General features: G+C 39.2%; 1 protein-coding gene across 1 annotated transcript in view; it reads right to left on the bottom strand.

The window, feature by feature from the left end:
• Positions 1-17,379, bottom strand: part of LOC136866109 (chymotrypsin-1) — a 225,842-nt gene that overhangs the window by 46,524 nt on the left and 161,939 nt on the right. The window contains exons 5-6 of the mRNA XM_067142786.2: positions 14,542-14,655; positions 3,208-3,336 (exon numbers count right to left, since the gene is read on the bottom strand). Coding sequence (XP_066998887.2) covers positions 3,208-3,336; positions 14,542-14,655 — 243 coding nt within the window. The remainder of the gene's footprint in view (positions 1-3,207; positions 3,337-14,541; positions 14,656-17,379) is intronic.

Raw genomic sequence — 17,379 nt, 5'->3', positions numbered from 1 at the left:
AGTAACTGCACCTATCTATAAGCAAGGGAACAGGAAGGATTGCAACAACTATCGAGGTATCTCATTGATTAGTATACCAGCAAAGTATTCACTGGCATCTTGGAACTGAGGGTGCGATCAGTCGTTGAGCGGAAGGTGGATTAAAACCAGTGTGGTTTCAGACCACAGAGAGGCTGTTAGGATCAGACTTTCAGTATGCGCCATGTAATTGAAAAAAGCTACTAGAGGAATAGGCAGTTGTGTTCATGTTTCGTAGATGTAGAGAAAGCATATGATAGGGTACCGAGGGAAAAGTTGTTCGCCATACTGGGGGACTATGGAATTAAAGGTAGATTATTAAAAGCAATCAAAGGCATTTTTGTTGACATTTGGGCTTCAGTGAGAATTGATGGTAGAATGAGTTCTTGGTTCAGGGTACTTACAGGGGTTAGACAAGGCTGTAATCTTTCACCTTTGCTGTTCGTAGTTTACATTGATCATCCGCTGAAAGGTATAAAATGGCAGGGATTCAGTTAGGTGGAAATGTAGTAAGCAGTCTGGCCTATGCTGACGACTTGGTCTTAATGGCAGATTTTGCCGAAAGCCTGCAGTCTAATATCTTGGAACTTGAAAATAGGTGCAATGAGTATGGTATGAAAATTAGCCTCTCGAAGACTAAATTGATGTCAGTAGGTAAGAAATTCAACAGAATTGAATGTCAGATTGGTGATACAAAGCTAGAACAGGTCGATAATTTCATGTATTTAGGTTGTGTGTTCTCCCAGGATGGTAATATGGAATGTGAGATTGAATCAAGGTGTAGTAAAGCTAATGCAGTGAGCTCGCAGTTGCGATCAACAGTATTCTGTAAGAAGGAAGTCAGCTCCCAGACGAAACTATCTTTACATCGGTCTGTTTTCAGACCAACTTTGCTTTACGGGAGCGAAAGCTGGGTGGACTCAGCATATCTTATTCATAAGTTAGAAGTAACAGACATGAAAGTAGCAAGAATTATTGCTGGTACAAACAGGTAGGAACAATGGCAGGAGGTTACTCGGAATGAGGAGATAAAGGCTAATTTAGGGATGAACTCGATGGATGAAGCTGTACGCATAAACCGGCTTCGGTGCTGGGGTCATGTGAGGCGAATGGAGGAGGATAGGTTACCTAAGAGAATAATGGACTCTGCTATGGAGGGTAAGAGAAGTAGAGGTAGACCAAGACAACGATGGTTAGACTCAGTTTCTAACGATTTAAATATAAGAGGTATAGAACTAAATGAAGCCACAACACTAGTTGCAAATCGAGGATTGTGGCGACGTTTAGTAAATTCACAGAGGCTTGCAGACTGAACGCTAAGAGGCATAACAGTCTAGAATGATAATGTATGTATGTATTCATAGTACGTTCCTTGAATCCACCTATATATAGCCTACTTAATTCAGTTCAGAAGGCCACGGTTCGAGGATTTTAACCTTGTATGGTTACTTTTCCTAGTTAGGGGATCGATGTGTGTGTTTGTCTCATTAAACATCTTAATCTAAACACATAACACTACAAATCACTACAGACTTAAGGCTAAATTTACTCTCCTATAGTATTGATGATTAATTTTATTACTGTTTAAGCTGTCTCGTTTTTTTTTTTACTGAATATATTTGGCAATATATAATCATTCCACCACCTAAAATACTACAACAAATCTACTAAATGACACGATTCAGTACGAAACGATGCACGTAACTGTAAATATTACCACATGATAACCATGCATTCGAAGACGAAGCGCCCACAGCATGGTGATATGCGAAGATGCTTCAATATTCCGCATAGTACCAGCGCGCTCTGTGAATTTAGATAAGTCATATTGAAATCTTTGGCCTCCGTTCGGACTAGGGACCACGAAAATTGTGGATTCAAAACTAACCTCAGTCATTTCGTACATTTTCTATTTCCACGCCTTCTAACCCTTCATGCCGAAGAGGGGAGGAAGTGGACTTGGACTTAACGGCGTCCAGAGTGTCACAGTTAATTTCAGCGACTCCGAAATCTATGGATTATAGTTTCTGCATCCACATTTCTAGTTCCCTAGAGGTACTGGGACTGTGTAACCCACAAGGTATTTTTTCCAGATGGTAAGTCATAGATGCACCAAATTTAATTGAGTGCAAAGTTGGAAAATATATAAATCCATAATTTAAGTTATTTTGAAAATTTCATTTTTAACCTCTTCTCACACCCCCATGCCAATGAGAGCTGAACTTCGATTTAAGCGACATCCGGATTGTACCACTAAACACATCACGCTACAAATCACTACAGAAGTAAGGCCAAACATACTCTCCTTTAATATTGACGATTAATTTAACTAAAGCTCTCTCGTCCTATTCACTGAAAATGTTTGGCATTATATAATCACTCCACCACATACAACACTACAACAGATCCACAGACGAATAAGTTTGGATGGTGTCTTTAAAAGTAGGAAAGATCACAATATGAAGATAAAGTTGGAATTCAAGAGGACAAATTGGGGCAAATATTCGTTTATAGGAAGGGGAGTTAGGAATTGGAATAACTTACCAAGGGAGATGTTCAATAAGTTTCCAATTTCTTTGCAATCATTTAAGAAAAGGCTATGAAAACAACAGATAGGGAATCTGCCACCTGGGCGACTGCCCTAAATTCAGATCAGTAGTGATTGATTGATTGATTGATTGATTGATTGATTGATTGATTGATTGATTGACACTGAATGACACGATTCAGTATGAAAACTATGGGTTGGACACTATTTTCGATTTTCTAATATGTCACCCCCTCCGCTTCTCCATCATTGCGGGTGGTAGGGTTGCCTTACCCCACAGGGTTTGTCTCCTGATACTCGTAATTAGTCATAAGTGTAACACGTTTGGTTTTAATCGTTCTACGGGTTTAGGAGGAGATGAGGAACATAAATACAAATATAAATGCATAAAATTACCATTATTTATATGGACAGATAATTAAGGATAGGGGGAAAATGATTTTCTGTGTGTCGTTACCAGCCTGAAACGTTTTATTCGCAATTGCTTCACTTTGGTAGTTTCTTATCTAAAATACAGAAACCATATCATATTAAAAATACGCTCACTGAGGAACTATACAAATGCCCTACCATCCAGGGAATATAACTAATATAAGACGCAGTCCTATACATAGGATGCTAGAATATTCTCGTTTACTTACGTGACATACGCCTTTATGGATCCCCTGAGTGATACATAGATACTTTGCATCAGAAAATAACTTCCCAAGGCTGCATTCGGTTAGTTGTGTCGTCATTTTCTGCAATACACCAGGGATTGAACCGCGAGCCTGTAAAGAAAAGAGAGAATCAACAATGTTATTCATTTACGTTTGTTGTTATTATGAGCTCTAAGTTAGCGCCAAATTACAACTTCTGTTCATCCTACTGATGGAAGCTGCTAACGCAAAACTGCACCAAGCTATTCAACTGACGCTTTTGTAGAACTAGTAGCTGAAATTAAACTTATTCTCCAAAACCGTACCCAAGATTGGCATGATCAATTGGCGCAATATGGGTTTCGTTTCAGCAAAAGACAGATATAATTTATGACGTCACATAAAAAATCGGAACAATGCAAATTAATAATCAGGTCCTCCTACTAGTGGTGAAGTAAATTGTACTTCTGCACCATGTTGCAGACAACGATCAACTTACTGCTTAGGTAGAGGTGAGAGATGGTGCAGCCTCAATGAAGTATTGAAGAAAGACAGGGGTCATTTACTATCGCCGGTTGAAAGACAACCTGAAATCGAGAATCTGTCACACCGTCGTCCGGCCTATTGCATTTTGTGATATCGAATGTTGGCCGAATGCCACAGGAGCAGAGCGTTGAATAAACGTCGTGGAGACTATGGCGCTTAGTTTGTCAGTTGATGTAACTATATCGTTTTGTATTTTCTAAGTACGCATAAAGAAATGATTTGGTTTGGCTCAGATCTAGAAGAGAACGCGTGACAGTCAAATACAATAATTACAATAACAATATCAAACAATCACTAATGATCTGCTTTTAGGGCAGTCGCCAAGGTGACAGATTCCCTATCTGTTGTTTTCCTAGCCTTTTCTTGAATGATTTTAAAATAAATTGGAAATTTATTAAACATCTCCATTGGTAAGTTATTCCAGCCCCTGACTCCCCTTCCTATAAATGAATATTTGCTCCAATTTGTCCTCTTGAATTCCAACTTATTCTTCATATTGTGATCTTTCCTACATTTAAAGACACCACTCAAACTTATTCGCCTAGTAATATCATTCCACGCCATCTCTCTACTGACAGCTTGGAACATACCACTTAATCGAGCAGCTCGTCTCCTTCTCCCCAAGTCTTCCCAGCTCAAACTTTGCAACATTTTGTAACGCAACTGTTTTGTCGGAAATAACCCAGAACAAATCGAGCTGCATTTCTTTGGATATCTCCCAGTTCTTGACGAAGTAATCCTGGTGAGGGTCCCATGCACCATACTCTAGTTGGGGATGTATCAGAGACTTTTATGCCCCTTCGTTTCCATCCTTACTACAACCCATAAACATCCTCATAACCATGTGCATATACGGTATCTGTACCCTTTATTTAGAATCCCATTTATTTGATACCCCAGTTAATATTAAGACTTATGTACTTACAATGATCCTCATAAGGGAATTTCAACCCATCAACTCAGTAATTATGAGAGGAATTTTCCTATTTGTGAAACTCACAACCTGACTTTTAACCTCGTTTATCAACATACGATTGCCTGCTGTCAATCTCACAGCATTAGAGAGGTCATTTTGTAGTTGCTCACAATCTTGTATCTTATTTATGACTCTATACAGAATAATGTCATCCGCAAAAAGCATTATCTCTGATTCCAATTCTTTACTCATATCATTTATGTATAAAAGAAAACATAAAGGACCAATAATCCTGCTTTGAGGAATTTCCCTCTTAATTATTACAGAGTCACATAAAGTTTCGCCTGCTCTAACTTTGAGATCTATTTTATAGAAATACAACAATCCATTCCAATTGCACTCATTTTTGCCAGTAGTGCCCCATGGGCTACCTTATCAAATGACTTCGACAGGTCAATCGCGATACAGCCTGTTCCGGGGTATCTGTGGAAAGCAGAGGTGAAAGAAGGTGCGGGCTTGAATGGGTCTAACTACAATGACAGGAATTGAATTAAAACTTTAACAAAGGTTATATTTCTTTCATCAAAACAAAACTTAACACATCTCCACAAGGGAAAAATAACAAGCAGGTACAACGCCAATCTTAAAACAAGATTAGGAAAAATCCAAGGTTCAGAACCATAACACTTTGGGCTTTAAGCCCCTAGTTTTGCAAGTTTACAAATGGGAGGAAAATTTAATGAGGGGCATAAATCCCCTAATTGCGGAGCACTTGCTCCTAAAATTACAATATTTAGCCTTCCAGAGGCACTCTTTACAATTCCAACATATGAAAAAGAGCTAACAGGCTCTCGGTTTCTTCCAAGCCTACACAAGGCAACATTAATTTGCAATCACTGGCCTTCCATGCCCCAACTTACAATTCGAAACAGGGGTATCTCGTACCCAACCTATGGGGCATATGTGGAAAAGAACAGGTTAAATAAATACCTAAAACACAAAATGAATGGAGGCGAACAACGCTCCGTGATAATGAACACTAAAAAAAGCCTGAAGGGCTCTAGGCTGATGAAACAGGGGCTATTCCCAAACTACTGAGGTGACCCGTATAAGGTTAAATTAATGCATTACGGAAAGGAAGAAAAACAGTTACAAACGTAGTCACCTCAAACCAAGATGAAGGGGAGCTCGAGAGGGTACATCACTCTCTATCCCCGGTTTACAGTTAAAGATTTTACGAAGTTTTTACATTAACCGAAAGAAGATTTACATTTTAGAAAAGTTGCTTACATAGTCAAAGATTCGGACCTTTCCCTCGGGTTAAACTGCGGAGGTATCAAGAAAGATTAAAGTTATGTGGCCATTAGCATATAAATGTTCTGGTTGCTGACGAAAGAGGCAGCCCGCCTCCTACTTAGCACCCACACTCAGATAGATGTCGATCAATTGCCCAAGAAACGTGAAAAGCCGCAGTTTATAAACCCTCAGGGAAGGTTCGAGTTCATTCAAGATTAAACCAGCCACACCCTCACAATTTCATTGGTCAATTTCAAAATTACACTCAGATTCGAACAAGAAGCTTGTGATAGGTTGAAAATTAATTATATAAATTTTTCATTGGCCAGATTCAAAACTGGCAGAGAGGAAAAGGAAATATTGCCAACCCAAAAATAAATGAACATCATTCAATTACAAAAACATAGAAATACCAAACTTCTTTAAATTATAACTTCTTACACCTTGCACCAGGATGCATAATCATAGTTTTTAGTAGTGTCATCTATGGAAGAGTGTCCAAACTTCTTGATGAATGGCAAACAAAACAAGGAGAAATTCACTCAGTTTTGGCAACTGCACAATGCACACCACATTTCTGTGGTGACTCTTCTGAGTAAAGTTCTAAGTTGGTGTAGTTTCAGTTTCACTGTTTTACCAATAGTAGAGTTCATTTAGGCGCTGAATTTGAATGCGCGGCGTTGGGGTGTACCTCCCGGTACACAGCCTATTTGACTTTCTGAATCCACGATACCTGCTATATCTTGCTGGAATCCTACAAGTTAAACTCAAGTGGAATAGCCTTTCCTAAACATGAACTGCCTTCTATCGAAACAGACATTCATTTTCCAAACATGCATAGCCTAATATAATCAGAAAGAGTGCTTTCACAGAGTATACATACAATGCATGTCAAACTGACTGACTTGTAATTTTCAACTTTAGGTCTATCTTCCTTTACTTTTGTACATAGGGGCTACTATAGCAATCTCCATTCGAGTGGTATAGGTCCTTCATGCAAACAATAATCTAATAAGTACTTCAGATATGGTACTATATTCCATAAATATATATCCCCATAAATATTATCAATTCCAGCCGCTTTTCTAGTTTTCAACTTTTGTATCTTATTGTAAATGTCGTTGTTATCATAGGTAAAATTTAATACGTCTTTAGCATTAGTCGCCTCTTCTATCTCTACATTATCCTCGTAGCCAACAATCTATACATACCGCTGACTGAATACTTTTGCCTTTTGAAGATACTCACATACACACTCCCGTTGTTCATTAGCAATTCCTCGAATGTCCTTCTTGAAACCCGTTTCTGCATTAAAGTGCCTATAAACTCCTTTCCACTTTCCAGTAAAATTTGAATGACTGCCGATTATGCTTGACATAATGTAATCCTTAGGTGAATTCTTTGCTAGATTCAATCTCCTAATATGTCCTTGAATTTCTCCTTACATCCACAGCCATTTCTAACTTTATTTTTTTCCAATGTGCACTTCCTTCTTAGTCTCTTATTTCACTGTTATGATAAAGTGGGTCCTTACCATTCCTTACCTCCTTTAATGATACACACCCTTTTTCTCACTCCTCGGTAATCTTTAAACAATTCCCAGAATCTGTTTACATTTTTATTTAACGTTTGCCACCCATTATAGTTACATTTTAAAACCTCCCTCATGCCTGCTTTATCAGCCATATGGTACTATCTAATAGTCCTACTTTAAAGGCCGTCTTTTCTATTAGATTTATTCTTAACTATAACAAAAACAGCTTCTTGATCACTAATGCGATCTATTATTTAGGTATCTGTATAGAGCTTATCTGGTTTTACCAGTACCACGTCCAGTATATTCTTCCCTCTAGTTGGTTTCATCAATTTCTGAATCAGCTCCCTTCCCATATCAACTTATTTGCCATTTGTTGGTCATTCTTCCTGTCGTTCGCATTACTTTCCCAATTGACATTTAGTAAATTGGTATCTCCCGCTACAATCACTTTCCTTTCTTATCGTTTTCCAGACAGCTGATTGATTTATCAAATAATCCTGAATCAGCGTCAGCGCTACCATTTCTTGGTCTGTACACTCCAAAGACATCAAGTTGCCTATTATCTTAAAAAATGAGCCTTGCACATAGAATTTCATTTTTTAAACTTTTTCGTAGCTTATGAATTCTTCTTTCCCCAGAATGAATACTCCCCCTCGTACAATTCCTATCCTATCTCTACGATACAATCTCAAGTTCCGTGGAAAAATTCTGCATCCATTATATCATTTCTCAGCCATGATTCAACTTCTATGACAATGTCTGTTAAGTATATATCTAGCAAACTACTTAATTCTATTTATTTTTTTACAATACTTCTACAGTTCAAGACTAACATTTTTATGTCACCCTTACTTGACTCCAGATCCCTTTACCGTTATAACTGCTCCGTAGAGCACCCCGTTTCCCTGAATGTACCTCCATATAACCCTTTAAACAAATTTCCTAACTTATGCGTACCACTGCGGTTTAATTGAAGGCCATCTGAGCGGAGATCCCTATCTCCTACCACCCATTAGGACCTAGAAATTAAACTCTCAGTTTCCCACATACCCACCCCATAGTCTCATTTAAATTCCCGACCACCTTCCAGTCTGTATCCCTCCTACACAGTATTCCATTGATAACAAACTCCACTTCCTTAAACTTCACTCGTGCTGCATTTACCAGATCCCACACATTCCCAAATACTTTGGCACTTATACCTGCTTGCCTTACGTTGTTGGTACCAACGTGAAACACTACCACCTTCTTCTTTCCCTTCTCCTTCTCTTCTGTTTTCCTCGACATATGCCTTAACCTAATTCCTGTATGGCACTCTACCATTTCCTTCACACACTTCGTGCGCTGACAGTTTCAAACTTCTTTTGCAGCCTTCTCTTGCTTGTCCTATTTACAATAATTTTATTCCTAGAGAAGTCACATCTCTTCCTCCTTTCCCCACCCCCTCCTCCCCAGATGCTACTATTTGAAAGTGGGTAGTGACAATTTCATTGTCACTTTTTTGAGTCTGGCCAAGCCGTAGACTTCGATATTTTCTATCTGATCTCCATAGGTTAACTTCTTTCCTTTTGTGACATTTGGTTTACGAGAGCCTACGTCTTTGATGTTTATACACCTTTCGTTTTCCTTGCTTCCTTTTTCTGCTCGTTTCATTCTTCAAGGTATTGGGCCTCTTCCTCTTTTATCCAGAGATCAGTGGCCATTAAAACAAACGTCACCTCCTCTACTCCATTTTTTAAATTAAGTGCTTTTATCACATTATACCTATGATATTTGTTTGTTTACATCCAACCACATTGCACTTCATTCAAATTTCTACCTACCATGCCACTTTTCTTTAACCCGCTAACCACATCCAGGAGATGGTTTAACTTTTCGTATTCTTCCTTGTAATGTTTTACTTCATAAGAACACTGAAATGTCATAGGTTACTGATTTATTCTTACAAAGAACCATCCTTTGCTACAACATCATCAAAACATCACCATGACTACTATACTATTACTTTCATGGAGTCCATATTAAGTAGATAGCAAGAGTATGTTAACGTCCATGGAGGCTCAAACTTCTTAGCTGTGTAGCGAACAGGTACGGTCACTTAGATAATTCTCCACACTCCCCACCTTGAGCCGTATCACGGTTGCTCAACTCCAAATAGTGTACCAGTTGAATGGGTCTTCGAAACACTCTCCCCTCTTTGTCAGTCAGCTCACAGGACCTGATCTTCCCATCTCGTCCCATGATGAGTTTGGAGATTCTAGCTATCTTCCAAATTTGCCTTGGTAGTTTATCGTCGCTTAGCAGCGCCAGATCTCCTTGTTGAAGAAGTGGACGATTTTGGTTCCGTTGTTGAACTTCATGGAAACGATTTAGATCCAATAGATACTCGTTCCTCCACTGCTTCCAAAATGTGTTCAGTGCAGACTGTTTTTCTATCCACATCTGATTCATTTCTTCATTTTTTTTGTTACTATCTTCAACATTGGTCTTTCTGTCTGGTAGCCTTGTTGTGTTATCACCAATAAGAAAATGTGCTGGTGTCAGCGCACGATGCTGAGGATCGTTTTCCACATACGTCAAGGGTCTACTGTTGATTGTTGCTTCAATTCTCGTGCGTTATCGGACCAAATTGTTAGAAATAAACCTCTTCGTCCAATAAATCGCTGTAAGGCGTGAATGAATTTCTCCGTACTCATATCTGTCACAAGCTCCAAGTGTACAGCGCGCGTGACAGCGCATGTGAACAATGCATTGTATCTTTTCCGTAATATGCCTCCATTCTTGGGATATAACGGACCTGCGAAGTCCACACCAGTGGTCTCAAATGGTCTGCTAGGAGTTACGCGTTCTGCCGGAAGAGGGGGTTCAACTTCCGAAGCTGCCTTTGCTTTCAGTTTTTTGCACGGCAAGCACTGTATAATGATTTTCTTGATGATCTGTCGTCCTCGAAGTATCCAAAAGTCTGTCCTTAAAATACTCAACAAAATTCGAGTTCCTACATGAAATTGGGTTTTATGTTCTTCTTCTACTAACAGTTTTGTGAAATGGTGGTCACCATTTAAAATAATGGGATGTTGCTCGTTTTCATCTAAACTGGCAAATTGTAAACGTCCACCAACTCTAAGAATGCCATGTTTGATGAACGGAGAAAAGTTTCTAATTGTGGACTGCTTGGGTAGTTCTGACCTTTTCTGTAGTGCTTCTATTTCTTCTGGGAACGATTCTCTCTGTGAATGTTTAATCCAAAACAGCTTTGCAGTTTGAATTTCGTCTAATTGTAGTGGGCCTAACGTTTTTTCTTGACAGCGTGTATTTCGTGTAAATCGCCAAATCCATGCTGTAATCCTGAGAACTTTGGTTAATCTGCTATATCTTGTAATATCGAAAATCGCTTCTGTCTGTTTAGCTGCGGTAGCATGGGAAACTGTTTTCTTTCCTTCTGTTCCTGTTTTATGAAGTTCTGTTTGTGATATTTCAACTGATTTCGGCCAATACTCTTCTGGTTTTATAAGCCAGTCTGGACCATGCCACCATGAGTTACTTTCACGCAGTTGATTTGCTGTTAGCCCTCGTGTTATATGATCTGCAGGGTTTTCCTTGCCGGGGCAATGACGCCACTGTGTTGGGTGTGACCTTCGATGAATTTCATGTATTCTGTTCGAGACGAACACGTTCCATTCCGACGCGTTTCCTCTTATCCAGTGTAATACAGTGGTTGAATCGGTCCAAAATTGGACGTGGTGTAACTCCAAGTGTAGTTTACGTTTGACATACTCCGAAAGACGAACTGCTATGATAGCTCCCATGACTTCTAGTCGTGGTAAGGATATTTTCTGAACTGGTGCGAGTCGATTTTTGGCTGAGATTAATTCGATCCTGACATGTTGATGTAAACTGCTGCACCATATATTCATTCGCTGGCATCACTGAAAATGTGCAGTTCTCTGGTCTGGTCTTGCTTGATCCAAGATCCTATCTATCGTGGAATTTTAACTGTTTGTAAGCTTTTTAAACCTTTCAGTTATCGCAAATTGTTCATTGGTTGTTGTCAAGATCTTCTGTTCCTTGGCTGTGAATTTGCGAGTTTCATCATCCCTGATTCCGATGCTCTCTAGCTCCCAGAATCTCCTCAATAGGTTGTCTGTTTCTGAGTGAATGAAGTATGAATTTGTTTCTTTTATCGAAATCCCAGTGCGACTTCCAAATAGAATCCAACCAAAAATACTTCTGCGAATGGTGAGTGAGTCTGATAAGCGGATGATGTCATCTTGGAAGATACGTTCATGGTAATCAGCGCCAACTAATATTCCAATAGAGATGTTCTTGGATATTTCATCCGCATCTGCAAATTTTAAACTGCTGAATTGTTGCCTAATATCCATTGGGACTGGTCTCAGAGCTTGAAAAGTATGTGTAGCTTCTAAAGCTTCTATCTTGATTGCAGTTTCCGTGGCTGCTCCTGTAAGTTGAAATCGTACTTGGTTGCGTATTGTTGCTTTACCGTGATGTTCAAGCGTTGAAATAATTAAGGACTCTTTTCCAATGTTTTCCAAGTTTAGTTTATCTGTTAGATCTTTGACGATATAACTGCGTTCACTTCCGGCATCAAGTAGTATTTTTGTCATATGCTGATTGCCGTTGCGATCAGAAATCCACATAATGCTGTGTTCAAAAACATCTCATGCAATTGTGTATTTTTTGTCTCTGCAGTATGGACAGCTGTAACAGTTGCTTCTTTCGTAAGTGACTCCCCTGTGGTTACTGCCGTTACTGTATTCAAAGGTGACTTGCAAATGGATTTATGATGTCCTGTGTTATTACAGACTCGACATTTCTGATCTTTCTTTCTACAGTCTTTCATTTTGTGGTTTTTGTCTAAACAGATGAAGCATCGTCCATCTTTCTTTAATTTTTCTGATCTGGCTGCAACTGAGACTATTTTATGGCATTCGTTACTCCAGTGACCTCTTCTATCGCAAAAGGCGCATGTGTTTAGGTTTGTTTTTATTTCATCGCTGTACGTTAGTTTAGGTGGATTATTTTGCTGTTCAGTATGCTTACTCTTTTTTTATTTCTTTCTTGTATTGACTGGTGTGTAGATTCATTGTTGTAGAAAACTGTTCTCCTAAACTGTCACTGAACTCGTTCAACTTCTCTGATATTTCTTTGCTGAGTATCCATTTGTCCAGGAAATTCATCAGGGCATCCAAGTTACCATCATCGCCCTGCGCAGTGTACCAGGCGAATTTTGTTTCATCTGGAAAGGCACGTAAAATATCTGCAGATAAAAAGGAACCAAGCATGCAGGCATCAAAACCAAGTCCTTTAAGAGCTGCAATATTCATCTGGCAACTGTTATATATGCTTCTCAACTCGGTATTAGTTGGATCTGAATTTTTTCTCAAGGTACGGAAGAAATCGATATGTTCCTGTTGCTGTAATTTAATGTTGTCGAAGCGTTCCTTCAGCTTCTGAAGTGCGATCTTGTAATTTTCCTCTGACATTTTCAGCCCACTGATGAGATGTCTAACTTCTCCATCTACCAAGTTCCATAGATACAGATGTTTGTCAACCGGCGTAATTGCCGAATTATTATGAACTGCTGATTCAAATTGCTGATAAAATCTTGGCCAGTCTGAAAAGGTACCCATGAAAGGTTTAATTTCAAGCTTAGGTAAGCGTGGTCTCACGATTGCAGACTGAAGAATAGTTGTGTCATTCTTTGCGTTTGATTGCTGCTGGGGAAACCTAATTTCTTTGATCTTCTTGTTTGCTATTGCAATTAGTTTTCGGCCTTCTATTTGACGGTTTTCACACTCTTCTGCATCCCGTTCGTTCGCATCGTCTTCCTGCAACGCCTGTATCCGTTTCTGAATTTCACTCAAATCTAGTAGTAGTTCGTGTAATCTTTGTGCTAATACTTCCATTTCGATGTCATCATATCCATCTTCGATCACTGTTCGTAGTCTTTGAATGAGTCTAGTTTCCGACGATCTGGTTGCTGTTCGAATGCGTCTTTCAGTCTGTAAAATGTTTGCATTTGAAACTGTAAACTGAGCAGTAGGTGCGTTAATATTCGTATTCTCCATGTTTCCCGAACTGAATTATGCACGAACACCGTTAACGAAAATAACACACACTACGTACATGAACATAACCGTATTCCTGTCTTTAACCTATATCTGTAATGTAATTGGTATTTTACTGCAACCTGAAGTTACACTGCATTCGTAAACAGTCCGGGTTTCCGTATTATGTTTTTACGACGGTTAAATCTTAAGCGTTGGTTTCGTATAGTACTGATCCTGTCAACAGAGGCTTTACACTCTTGTAATATTCACTGTTTTTGCGACGAACTTTGAAATGTACAATGATGTTTCGTAACACTTCAAGTGAGTCTGTTCGTAACGTACATAATTACGTATATTCCTTCAAATGTATATCCGTTGCTTAAGAAACTGAATGTAAGTAGAGATCTTACTTGGGTTAGCTGGTTTCTTGTTGATACGGCGATGTTGCGTGATGCTGTTTACTGTTGTCCGTCCGCGTCTTTCTTGCCGCTGATCGTTCCACAAACGGGTTTGGGCACCATTATGTAATGTTTTACTTCATAAGAACACTGAAATGTCATAGGTTACTGATTTATTCTTACAAAGAATCATCCCCTGCTACAACATCATCAAAACATCACCATGACTACTATACTATTACTTTCATGGAGTCCATATTAAGTAGATAGCAAGAGTATGTTAACGTCCATGGAGCCTCAAACTCCTTAGTTGTGTAGCGAACAGGTAGGTCAATTAGATAATTCTCCACATTCCTTCTTCATTCGGGTGGTGAATGAATACTAAACATTCTTAAATGCATGTAAGAAATCACCACTACCACCACCACCACCACCACCACCACAACCCCCACCATCACCACCATCAGCACCACCACCACCAAAAGACAACAGCAACAACAACAAAGACAACGTCGACGTAACAATTAAGAGTTTCACACGAGTTAGTGCTAATTTACAGGGAATAACACTTACATCTGTTACTCCCATACCAATAAGGGTTGCTATTGTAGACGTAGGTTCTTCATCTTGCTCAGGAAGGATAGCAGCTTTCACCGTCACCCCGTCCAGCACCAGCGGCTCTGCCAGCTTTAAGGTAATGAGAAAAAGAATTACAAATGATTGGTTAGAAAATATAAGATATAATTCCCATCTAATGGGCAATAAGTGTTAGATATACAGAATGAATCAGCTGTTCCTAGTGTGCCCATCTTTCTGCCAGCTAATTTCCTTATTTTAATGTTACACGGTCTAATGGACGTGATTCTCTCCTAATAATATTTATATTGATGTCTTATTTACTTGCTAATTTGGCCGCTAGGTTACAGTTAACTTCTTGTGTTCCATGACGCGTATTTCTTTGACTTGTCGTCTCAATTGGTCAATTTTTGTTCTTTAGAGAGAAAGATCTTGGAGATTGTTGAACTCGTTGCTCTTTCATTATATGGGCGATTTTATTGACGCATAATGACTAATCGTGACTATGAATCTCGTAACTACAAAAATGTATTTTCGGACACATCTTGGTTTGTCTTATATGTTACTGACATTCTATAATAGGCTTATTTGATAGTGAACCTTGAGTTTTACCCACATTTCGCCTTTGTTTTTATCTCTTGAAGCCAGGAATAACGGCCGAGAGCATTCGTCGTGCTGACAACACGACACCTCGTAACCAGCAGGCCTTCGGGCTGAACAGCGGTCGCTAGGTAGACCAAGGCCCTTCAGGGCCATAGTGCCATGATTTTTTAAATCTCTCGGCTCACCATAATTATACTTGGTGTCTGAAAATGTAATGTTTGCTTTTATTAATGTTTTCCTAGCTCTAGGAAGAGTAACATAATATGTAACTTAATTTGGTTCTCCCGTATGTTCGTGCGTGACCACTGTTATTCTTTAAGCCTATATATTGCATTACCATGTTCATTGTTTTACATAACCGGTAGTCGTAGGTTATCTCTTCGCGAAATATTGCGAAATATATTAGAACGAACTCTCCGTAGTTGAGTAGTTTGCTTGCTTGTGTGTGTGTGTGTGTGTGTGTGTGTGTGTGTGTGTGTGTGGCCTCATCTGTTTTATCATTTCTCATAGTGACGAAAGTAATTTTGATTATGCAGCTAGATGACATGGAGGAATTAAATTTTGACTGGGTATGTTGCGAATGATTCCTTCAGTTTTCGCAAAAGCAACAAGAGATGATCAACGATGTAAATTGTTGTACGTTTGTTGGAGTGTTTTGAAAAGGAAACTTTCGTCTTTCATATGCGGGAAATAAGATTTCGGTTAGTCATTTGGAACTCTGTGTATCCCATATTTTGGCCACATTGTTTAGGGGGCTAGTAGTCTGAGCGTGTGGGGTATATATCTCTTTCTGTCAAGATTCCGCTCTTCTTCAGTTTTCATGTTTTATTTTGTCGATTTTAGTTCATTATAGGCTATGTTCGTGAGTGCTTTCATTCTTAATTTTGGCCTGCGGCAGGCATAAAGGTATGACGAAAGCTAGGACTCAATTTTGTATACCTTCTGCTTTCTTCCAAACCCCTTCCCTTTGTGTTCGATGTTCAGCGACATCAATTTTCTGTTAGAGCAGTGTCATGAATGATCTCTTTTCACTTATTTTTTGGGATTGTAATGTGGGTTCGATTTTTTGTTAACGCAGTAATGGGAACTCGTTGGGGATAGAAAGCCTGTAATCCCAGGATATCTTGAAGTACGATTTTGGGCCGTACTGTATAAGAGTTATGTAGCACAGGAAAAATCGGTTGCGTTCTTACCTCATGAGGCGAGGTACGATGAAAATTTTAGTTCTGAATGATGTGTGAGGAGTTGGTGTTTAAAATAAATGTTAATTACTTGCATTGGTTTGTACTCATCGAGATGACTAAAAGCAATCTCTACAAATGTTTGATTTGTATGTATGTTATTTTTGCTCCATTCTCATTTTCCCCCTTCCCTTATTATATTCTTTTGCATTCCATTTTATTGAGTACAATAAACCTGGAGTTTCGCCGACTACCATCTTTTATTTGTGAGATTGATCAAGTTGCTAGATGTGTACTAATAAGGCCCGATAAGTCTGAAGTAGTAAGGACAAAGTATATTCGAAAATAATGGGTGTTTCGTAGCCATAAAACCTAACAGTGTCGGTGCGAAGCAAGACCACTAGAAAAAATAAAAGAAATGGGTGTTGAGGAAGCATATTCCCAAGCTTTTTTGCAAGGTCAGCATTTTTTTGTTGGGCAAGGTCATTGAACCCTAGTCAATGACGTCAGGTCAATGACGACATTGCGATGTCAAACCTTACCTACGTGTTCAGTCCTAACCTCTCACACGTAAGGTTAAAACTTCACAATGACGTCTTAACCTAACCTCATTGGGATAGGTTAGGGACCGAGGTTTTGGCTTTCTGGGAGGTTGAAGAGGGTCCTCTCCTCCCTCCCTAGGGGCTACCTCCCAGACCACTACCAAATATGGGGGAAAGGTGTGAGAGAGATTGCTCTCTCCCTCTCCCGGTCCTCGACCAAAAATATTACTAGTTTCTTAGCTAGGCATCTAACACAGAGCTTTCCGGCAGCGACTGTTTATACCGTTGCCTACGCTATAATACAAGGCCTTGAAATGCACTCGTGGAAACGGGTTGCTTCCTAGTTCACCATTCAGCCGCTAGGATCGCGGTGTTGCCCCCTTATATTCGCATGTCCTTATATGTCAATAAGTAAAGTATAGCCTATCCTAAATAAAAAAAAACTGAATGTTTTTGCGAGTATTGACAGTACTTGATTTATAGAGCGGTGCTGCATTGGCTTGGATATG

The sequence above is a fragment of the Anabrus simplex genome, chromosome 3, assembly GCF_040414725.1.
Source record: "Anabrus simplex isolate iqAnaSimp1 chromosome 3, ASM4041472v1, whole genome shotgun sequence".
Lineage (NCBI taxonomy): Eukaryota > Metazoa > Arthropoda > Insecta > Orthoptera > Tettigoniidae > Anabrus > Anabrus simplex.
Note: the sequence above shows the minus strand (reverse complement) of the source record. Positions and strands in the feature narration are given on the sequence as shown.